The following is a 10716-nucleotide window of genomic DNA, read 5'->3' on the forward strand; positions in this document are numbered from 1 at the left end:
ATATCTCTCGACCCGGGCATGAGCTTGGAAAACCATTTTCAGCTCTTCGAACATCTCATATGCTCCGTGTTGCTCAAAACGCTTTTGGAGCCCCGGTTCTAAGCTGTAAAGCATGCCGCACTGAACGAGGGAGTAATCATCAGCACGTGACTGCCAAGCGTTCATAACGTCTTGGTTCTCTGGGATGGGTGCTTCACCTAGCGGTGCTTCTAGGACATAATCTTTCTTGGCAGCTATGAGGATGATCCTCAGGTTCCGGACCCAGTCCGTATAGTTGCTGCCATCATCTTTCAGCTTGGTTTTCTCTAGGAACGCGTTGAAGTTGAGGGCAACGTGGGCCATTTGATCTACAAGACATATTGTAAAGATTTTAGACTAAGTTCATGATAATTAAGTTCATCTAATCAAATTATTCAATGAACTCCCACTCAGATAGACATCCCTCTAGTCATCTAAGTGAAACATGATCCGAGTCAACTAGGCCGTGTCCGATCATCACGTGAGACGGACTAGTCAACATCGGTGAACATCTTCATGTTGATCGTATCTTCTATACGACTCATGCTCGACCTTTCGGTCTTCCGTGTTCCGAGGCCATGTCTGTACATGCTAGGCTCGTCAAGTCAACCTAAGTGTATTGCGTGTGTAAATCTGGCTTACACCCGTTGTATTCGAACGTTAGAATCTATCACACCCGATCATCACGTGGTGCTTCGAAACAACGAACCTTCGCAACGGTGCACAGTTAGGGGGAACACTTTCTTGAAATTATTGCGAGGGATCATCTTATTTAAGCTACCGTCGTTCTAAGCAAATAAGATGTAAAACATGATAAACATCACATGCAATCAAATAGTGACATGATATGGCCAATATCATTTTGCTCCTTTGATCTCCATCTTCGGGGCGCCATGATCATCTTCGTCACCGGCATGACACCATGATCTCCATCATCGTGTCTTCATGAAGTTGTCACGCCAACGATTACTTCTACTTCTATGGCTAACGTGTTTAGCAATAAAGTAAAGTAATTTACATGGCGTTATTCAATGACACGCAGGTCATACAAAAAATAAAGACAACTCCTATGGCTCCTGCCGGTTGTCATACTCATCGACATGCAAGTCGTGATTCCTATTACAAGAACATGATCAATCTCATACATCACATATATCTCATTCATCACATCCTTTTGGCCATATCACATCACAAGGCATATGCTGCAAAAACAAGTTAGACGTCCTCTAATTGTTGTTGCAAGTTTTTACGTGGCTTCTATAGGTTTCTAGCAAGAACGTTTCTTACCTACGTAAAACCACAACGTGATATGCCAATTTCTATTTACCCTTCATAAGGACCCTTTTCATCGAATCCGTTCCGACTAAAGTGGAAGAGACAGACACCCGCTAGCCACCTTATGCAACTAGTGCATGTCAGTCGGTGGAACCTGTCTCACGTAAGCGTACGTGTAAGGTCGGTCCGGGCCGCTTCATCCCACAATGCCACCGAAACAAGATAAGACTAGTAGTGGCAAGGAAATTGACAACATCTACGCCCACAACAAGTTTGTGTTCTACTCGTGCATAGAAACTACGCATAGGCCTGGCTCATGATGCCACTGTTAGGGATCGTAGCAGAAATTTAAAATTTTCTACGCATCACCAAGATCAATCTATGGATTCATCTAGCAACGAGAGAGATGAGTGCATCTACATACCCTTGTAGATCGCGAGCGGAAGCGTTCAAGTGAACGGGGTTGATGGAGTCGTACTCATCGTGATCCAAATCACCGATGAGCGAGCGCCGAACGGACGGCACCTCCGCGTTCAACACACGTACGGAGCAGCGACGTCTCCTCCTTCTTGATCCAGCAAGGGGGAAGGAGAGGTTGATGGAGATCCAGCAGCACGACGGCGTGGTGGTGGAAGTAGCGGGGATCTCGGCAGGGCTTCGCCAAGCTCAGCGAGAGGGAGAGGTGTTACGGGAGGGAGAGGGAGGCGCCAGGGGCTGTGGTGCGGCTGCCCTCCCTCCCCCCTCCTATATATAGGCCTCCTGGGGGGGCGCCGGCCCTGGGAGATCTGATCTCCAGGGGGGCGGCGGCCAAGGGGTGGCTTCCCCCCCAAGCCAAGTGGGGGGCGCCCCCACCCCTAGGGTTTCCAACCCTAGGCGCAGGGGGAGGCCCAAGGGGGGCGCACCAGCCCACCAGGGGCTGGTTCCCCTCCCACTTCAGCCCATGGGGCCCTCCGGGATAGGTGGCCCCACCCGGTGGACCCCCGGGACCCTTCCGGTGGTCCCGGTACAATACCGGTAACCCCGAAACTTTCCCGGTGGCCGAAACTGGACTTCCTATATATAATTCTTCACCTCCGGACCATTCCGGAACTCCTCGTGACGTCCGGGATCTCATCCGGGACTCCGAACAACTTTCGGGTTACCGCATACTAATATCTCTACAACCCTAGCGTCACCGAACCTTAAGTGTGTAGACCCTACGGGTTCGGGAGACACGCAGACATGACCGAGACGACTCTCCGGTCAATAACCAACAGCGGGATCTGGATACCCATGTTGGCTCCCACATGTTCCACGATGATCTCATCGGATGAACCACGATGTCGAGGATTCAATCAATCCCGTATACAATTCCCTTTGTCAATCGGTACGTTACTTGCCCGAGATTCGATCGTCGGTATCCCAATACCTTGTTCAATCTCGTTACCGGCAAGTCACTTTACTCGTACCGTAATGCATGATCCCGTGACCAACCACTTGGTCACTTTGAGCTCATTATGATGATGCATTACCGAGTGGGCCCAGAGATACCTCTCCGTCATACGGAGTGACAAATCCCAGTCTCGATCCGTGTCAACCCAACAGACACTTTCAGAGATACCTGTAGTGTACCTTTATAGTCACCCAGTTACGTTGTGACGTTTGGTACACCCAAAGCACTCCTACGGCATCCGGGAGTTACACGATCTCATGGTCTAAGGAAATGATACTTGACATTGGAAAAGCTCTAGCAAACGAACTACACGATCTTTGTGCTATACTTAGGATTGGGTCTTGTCCATCACATTATTCTCCTAATGATGTGATCCCGTTATCAATGACATCCAATGTCCATAGTCAGGAAACCATGACTATCTGTTGATCAACGAGCTAGTCAACTAGAGGCTCACTAGGGACATGTTGTGGTCTATGTATTCACACATGTACTACGATTTCTGGATAACACAATTATAGCATGAACAATAGACAATTATCACGAACAAGGAAATGTAATAATAACCATTTTATTATTGCCTCTAGGGCATATTTCCAACAGCAGTTGCGGTCGGGTGCGGCACTTGCAGTTGCGTGGCTGTTGTCGGGCTTGCAACTGGCCCGCCCCCTCTAGCGGCGCCCCCTCCGACAAAACAAAAAAGTCCAGTTGTGGTCGGGTTACAAGACATGCAGTCGCGGTCGGGTGCGACACCTGTTGTGGCATTCCTAGTGTCGGACATGCAACTGGCCCGCCCCCTTCGACAAAACAAAGGTCCAGTTGCAACCATGTTGGGGGACATGCAATTGCAGTCAAACGTGACACTTGCAGTTGCATGCCTAGTCTCAGATATGCAACTGCCCCCTCTCCCGTCGCTAATCTGAAACAAATGTTAGTTGCAGTCATTTGAGTAGACATGCAATTGCACTCGAAGACGACACTTGCAATTGCATGCCTAGTGTTAGACATGCAACTGCGTGTCTCTCTAGCCGTTCTCCGATAAAACAAAGTTAGTTGCAGTCGAGGGCGACACTTGTAGTTGCATGCCTAGTATCAGACAGACAACTTCACCATCTCTCACCGCCCACCATCGAAGAACATCAGGTGAACCTTCTACAGATTGTTGTCTGCAACAAAGCTTCTCCACCATCTTCCATGTGTTGCACTTTGTTGAGGACCCTCACTTTGCACTGTACGATCATGAACTGGCCTCAAAATGTGAGATTCTCTGATGTTACCGTTGTTGGAACGACCACTTTCGTTACATTTTACAACCTATTTTGTTGAAGACACACAAAAAAGTAAAAAAAAAATATCATGACAAATAACTTAAAATAAAATAAAAAGATAAAAAATGGAAATTAAAAAATAGATTGGCTGAGTTAGCACTGCGTTTTTAAACTCCCATACATAGATGCCAAAACCGTTACACTTACTCTTATGGTTGCAACGGTTCAAGCATATTTCATACGCCATCTCTTGAGCGCATAAATTAACAAAAAATAGGGATACTGACAGACATGCAACTACCCCATCCCCGACGAGACATTACATAGTTGCATGCCTGGTGGTAGACATGCAATTGCGTACCAACTACCCCCTCCCCTGATGAAACACCATATAGTTACAGTCGGATTGAAGACGTACAGTTGTAATCGATGCGGCTTGTCATTGCATGTTTAGTGATAGACATGAAACTATACCCTCACCCCTGACAAAACACCACTAAGTTGCAGTCACATTGGAGACATGCAATTGCAGTAGGGTGCAATTGAGCAACCACAATTTCAAAATAAAAACTATTTTTAATAAAAAATATTTAAAACAAAATTACAAAAATGTTTAATTTTTAATAAAATTAAAATTAAAAATAAAATGAAAATACAGTTGAGAGAAATAATCAACGCGACAAGGAACAAGGGCAAAAAAATAAACAAATAATCAATGCAGTCACATGTGGATGGATGTACATGTAGCTGATAGTACGATTTTAAAAATGACAAAAAATAAATGTGAACAATTAAGAATTAGTGAAATATAAAAAAAATGAAAAAAAACACAAACATACTTCAAAGAAAGAATTATGAGAGAAAAGAGAACAAGAAAAAATTAGAAGAATGGAAATAAGTAATAATTTCAAAAGAAGCAACAAAAATAAAATTCAAAAGGAAAACTATCCTTGAAATCCAAAATGAATTGGCTCAAGCCATTTTGAAAAAAATATAAACAATATTGCGACCAGAAAAAGGAAATGCAACACAAATTTGCACCAATCTTGGCGCATAGATTAAATAGATTATCATATAACCAAATCTTATATGAGCAAACCTTGACACACATCATGGAGGAAAATAAAAAAACATGGAGAAAAATTAAGAGTGTGCATTGATCATGACATGCTAAAAGATATAGGGAAAGACACTGAGCGTGGAGGACACACATGCTAGTCTAGTAGAAAAAATGAGAAAAAACAAGACAACACGCTTCCTCTTTGCACTTTGCACGATCTATTTCTAACCACAGCCCAACAAATAAACAAAAAGAAACAGGCTGGACGCATCATCCTAACAGGCCGATTTAAACCTGACAAGCAGCTAGCATAAAAAATATTCAATGGAGGCGTCCACTGAGACTTTGATAGAAATCAGTGACTGATTTTTAGTCCCTCCGCATATATATATCCGCCTCTTGTTCGTCTGCACATTTCATAACTCTCTCGCTTCCGCCCATGGAGCAGTTTACCACGCTGCTGCTGCTGCCATACTACCGCTTCGGCTTATGCCTCTTCTGTGCTCTCTTCCTCTATGCCGTCCTGCGCGCCGTCTTGGGCGGCGCCCAGCACACGCGGCATTGGCCTGACCGGGGGCTACCTCCCGGTCCGTGGCAGCTGCCGGTCATCGGCAGCCTACACCACCTGCTTGGCGGGCTCCCGCACCGCACCATGCGCGACCTCTCACTCCACTACGGCCCGCTCATGCTGCTCCGGGTTTGCGAGCGCGTGCTGGTTGTCGTCTCCTCCGCCGAGGCCGTGCGGGACATCGCCAAGGGCCACGACGTCGCCTTCTCGGAGCGGCTGACCGGCCCGGGCGTCGACGAGCTCACTAGGCACGGCCAGGGGATCATGTTCGCGCCCTACGGCGAGCACTGGCGCGTGATCCGCCGGATCATCATGACGGAGCTGGTCAGCGCGCGCCGTGTCAGGTCGTTCGGGCGCATCCGCGAGGAGGAGGCTGCCTGCCTCGTCTCGTCGCTACGGGCGGCGACGCCCGGTGCTGGCCCGCAGCTCGTCAACATCGACGAGCGGCTCGACGAGTTCGTGCTCGAGTCGGTCGTCCGCGCCATCTACGGGGACAAGCTGCCCGAGCGCACCGCGTTCCACAGGCTGGTCAGGCAAGGAGTGCAACTGTCGTCGCTGTTTGACCTCCGCGATCTCTTCCCTTCGTCACGGCTGGTGCGGCTTCTGCCGCGGAGATGCGGCAAGGCCGCGCGTTACCGACAGGAGATGTCCCGCCTCATGGAGACCATCCTCAGGACTCACGAGGAGAGGAGGTCGGCCAGAGTTGACGACGAGCGTGACATGGTGGACGTGTTGCTGAGGATCCAGAAGGAAGCCGACATGCCAATTTCCATAACCCACGGCGTCATAAGAGAAGTGCTCAAGGTAAGATCATCAATGATCTCTCTCGCTCTCTGCAACTCCAGCGTTTCAAACTGGTAAAGACTCTCACCTAGTGTGGTGTTGACAACTTGAGATTTACTCTGTTTCCAAAATAACTTGATACTACCCTAAACAAAAGAACTTGATACTGTATTTACTACCACAAGAACTTGCTTGAAGTGCAACTGCTTCAATCCTCCTTACTCGACCAGAAAAATGAAAACTAAGGCTCATACTCTCGAAACAGCCTTCGCCTCGCTTTATATATAAAACGAGCTGCCTGATAGATGTTGGTATATTGTGGGTACCTTTGATCCTATTCCTATCACCATATATGAAGGAAAATAGAAAAATAACTGGGTAGCTGATTATGGGTTAAAGAGAAACATAGCTGAACATTAATTGAAAAACATGCTATTATTTATATGTATGCATTTATCATTTTCATAGGATGTATTCGGTGCGGGGCTTGACACCACAATGATTACCCTGCGATGGGTGATGGCTGAATTAATGGTGAACCCAGGGGTGATGCAGAAAGCACAATCAGAGATACGCCACGTTCTTGCAGGACAGGCCAGAGTACATGAGGCTGCCCTAAATGACCTACACTACCTCAGAGCAGTTATCAAGGAGACCTTGCGGCTGCACCCTCCCGGACCACTCGTACCCAGAATGTGTTTGCAAGATTGCAAGATTCAAGGACACGTCGTGCCACAAGGCGCAATTGTGGTCACCAACGTATGGGCAATATCTAGGGACCCGAAGTACTGGTATGAGCCGGAGAAATTCATGCCGGAGAGGTTTAAGGCTGACGGTGTTGCGGACTTTAGAGGCACGAACTTCGAGTTCACTCCTTTTGGGGTCGGTCGGAGAATCTGCCCGGGGATAGGATTCGCAAATGCCAATATTGAGATTGCTCTGGCTAGTCTTCTTTACCATTATGATTGGGAGCTGCCCGCCGGAGTTAACCCTGAGGAAGTAGACATGACAGAGGTGTTTGGAGCCACAGTTACCAAGAAGGCGGACCTGTATCTGCATCCTGTTCCCCGTTTCCCCCTCTATTAGAAGAACAACCGCAGCTGGAACCTGGAACACCCAATGCTCTCAAAGCATAGCCAGCCGAATAAATGTGCGCAGTGCTGCATGTGAAGCAGTTATGCTATGTGTACGACAAAGCTTTATGTAACAGTGATATGTGTTGTGTACTACTACCAAATACAGTATGAAAGATCAGTGTGTTGCCCGTGACACTGTTAATGCTTTCACATTACTATTCATCAACAGGTGCTTATATCATGGTTGGTGAGACCTGCCATATATACCGACGCGGATTTTTGGATATGCGGCCACGCGCAGCCCATATCCAGGACGTCCGCTTGTGCGTCGTGATGTCGTGATGACTACTTTTAATAAGCCATCTGGAATACCGGGCGGCTTAATTACAAGCTTCCCAAATACCTCACTTTATACGGCCGTTGTGTAGGTCAGGGCTGCATTTAATGTCGTATAAATACACGGGCCAGGCGACGCCCAACCGATTGAATAATTGCTTTGGGCGCTGGCTGGACATAACTGAGCTGTTGCCAAGTTCGGTTCTCACAGTGCGCATCTCGTCTTTCCGTCGACCGTGGACGAACAGAGCAAGGTGTGGAGATGGGTTCTGCACAGACGGAGAGCGCATCGGTTGCACAACATACCCACTGCACGCTTCTCTCGCGTTTAGCAAGTAGAAAAAAATCCAGCGATGTCGTCGTCGTCTTCTAGCTGCGGCACGCCCGTAAGCATCTCTCCAAATTTCTTTGTTGCGGGAGACACGCAGCTAGGAGGCCGTTGCGTTGATGGATCATCAATGGATTGTTGGGTGCATTTACGTTTTGCAGGGGCAGCTGAGCGTATTCACTCCTCTGTTGTGTCTTTAATATGTGCATCGCATGTGGGGAGGACATATCTAGTAATACGGGTCTCAGGTGCTACAATGCTCAAATGAATCCTGGACCGCTAGATCATATTCTAAGGGACATGATGAATGCAAGGGTGATGACCAGCTCCTCCACCGCAGAATATACCAGAAACACCCGGGATTCTATACTTAATTAAGCCCAAGGGAATGGGAAGATGATGATTTCTGGATTTCCTCAATTTTGCCCATTGTTTATTTAGCAGAAGCATGCGTGAAATGATGCATGTAACCTTGTTATCACAAGAAAAAAAAGTACGACACGCTCTACTGGTAAAAAACATATACACATTCTAAAACTGTAGGTGTTAACTTAGAAAAAAAAGTTGTGCATTTTAATTAACCACAACATTCACTCAGTTAGATTCAGTTCCTCTTCAAGATAGCTGGAAATGCTTGCTTGTACATTCTCTACAAAAAACTCAGTTAGCTTCCGTGAAAGCAAATATAGCATGTACTAGGTCAGTTGTCCAACTGATTTAAGATTGTACAAGCTAGAACGGCACATGGAATATGTGAGGACCAACAACGGAAAATATTCATTTATAATAGTACTCTTTGTGGATTATCATAATTGACATTATATGCAAATTTACGGACTAGACATACCAGACTACTATTAGTGTTCGACAGACAAAGTAACCAAAAAATTACTAGATTTATTTTGTTGAACTTTTAGCGGTATAAAAGCAAAATACGGAGATGGCATAATTTTATATGGAGATTGCACAATAGCAAGCCTTTTTTTCTGCCCGTAAGTGAAACCGAGGCTCATAAACTAGTATAGTACTAGTAGGAAAAGGGCGTGATGCTTAATTAATAACATGAATCAGAGTGTTTTTGTATATTTTGCGATGGAGAGGCTGCTCATCACGTGTGCCTTCATGGTGTCCCTTCCAACATAATCCAAAGGCCCATGATCCATCGGAGCATTGTATCACTTGAGTTGCGGTATCACCAGATATGTTGCCCGCATGTGGGCTGCTAGATCGTTGAATTATTGCCATTGGGATGTTGGGTGTGGGATTAATGCACGCGCTGCCTCGCGGGCCATGCACTGCATGTGTCAGGTGCAAATAAACACGCTATACCGAATGCTATACGACGAGGTGAATTCCTTATACGGCCGGAGGGTATTAAAGCTGCACGCATCGCGCGGCAGCGTGCGTTGTGGATTCCGGACGCGCGTGCTGGCATGTCCACTCGCGATTTATCGACGCGGATTTTTGGGACATGCGGCCACGCGCAGCCCATATCCAGGACGTCCGCCTGTGCGTCGTGATGACTATTTTTAATAAGCCATCTGGAATACCGGGCGGCTTAATTACAAGCTTCCCAAATACCTCACTTTATACGGCCGTTGTGTGGGTCAGGGCTGCATTTAATGTCATATGAATACACGGGCCAGGCGACGCCCAACCGATTGAATAATTGCTTTGGGCGCTGGCTGGACATAACTGAGCTGTTGCCAAGTTCGGTTCTCACAATGCGCATCTCGTCTTTCCGTCGACCGTGGACGAACAGAGCAAGGTGTGGAGATGGGTTCTGCACAGACGGAGAGCGCATCGGTTGCACAACATACCCACTGCACGCTTCTCTCGCGTTTAGCAAGTAGGAAAAATCCAGCAATGTCGTCGTCGTCTTCTAGCTGCGGCACGCCCGTAAGCATCTCTCCAAATTTCTTTGTTGCGGGAGACACGCAGCTAGGAGGCCGTTGCGTTGATGGATCATCAATGGATTGTTGGGTGCATTTACGTTTTGCAGGGGCAGCTGAGCGTATTCACTCCTCTGTTGTGTCTTTAATATGTGCATCGCATGTGGGGAGGACATATCTAGTAATACGGGTCTCAGGTGCTACAATGCTCAAATAAATCCTGGACCGCTAGATCATATTCTAAGGGACATGATGAATGCAAGGGTGATGACCAGCTCCTCCACCGCAGAATATACCAGAAACACCCGGGATTCTATACTTAATTAAGCCCAAGGGAATGGGAAGATGATGATTTCTGGATTTCCTCAATTTTGCCCATTGTTTATTTAGCAGAAGCATGCGTGAAATGATGCATGTAACCTTGTTATCACAAGAAAAAAAAGTACGACACGCTCTACTGGTAAAAAAACATATACACATTCTAAAACTGTAGGTGTTAACTTAGAAAAAAAAAGTTGTGCATTTTAATTAACCACAACATTCACTCAGTTAGATTCAGTTCCTCTTCAAGATAGCTGGAAATGCTTGCTTGTACATTCTCTACAAAAAAACTCAGTTAGCTTCCGTGAAAGCAAATATAGCATGTACTAGGTCAGTTGTCCAACTGATTTGAGATTGTA

The 10716-nt window shown here is 46.7% G+C and overlaps 1 protein-coding gene across 1 annotated transcript; it reads left to right on the forward strand.

Annotated features, from left to right (window-relative positions):
- Window positions 1-5481: 5481 nt before the first annotated feature.
- On the forward strand, window positions 5482-7673 carry LOC123183287 (desmethyl-deoxy-podophyllotoxin synthase). Its single transcript, XM_044596063.1, has 2 exons — window positions 5482-6425; window positions 6873-7673. The coding sequence occupies exons 1-2, from the start codon at window positions 5493-5495 to the stop codon at window positions 7488-7490; spliced, it is 1551 nt and encodes a 516-aa protein (XP_044451998.1). The 5' UTR covers window positions 5482-5492; the 3' UTR covers window positions 7491-7673.
- Window positions 7674-10716: the final 3043 nt, after the last annotated feature.

The sequence above is a fragment of the Triticum aestivum genome, chromosome 1D (genome assembly GCF_018294505.1).
Source record: "Triticum aestivum cultivar Chinese Spring chromosome 1D, IWGSC CS RefSeq v2.1, whole genome shotgun sequence".
In the NCBI taxonomy this organism is placed as follows: domain Eukaryota; kingdom Viridiplantae; phylum Streptophyta; class Magnoliopsida; order Poales; family Poaceae; genus Triticum; species Triticum aestivum.

Excerpts from the sequence above, each read along its gene's own strand:
- LOC123183287 (XM_044596063.1), top strand. The coding sequence starts at position 5,493 with ATGGAGCAGTTTACCACGCTGCTGCTGCTGCCATACTACCGCTTCGGC. Across the intron at positions 6,426-6,872 it reads TCATAAGAGAAGTGCTCAAG|GATGTATTCGGTGCGGGGCT; the intron begins GTAAGATCATCA and ends TCATTTTCATAG.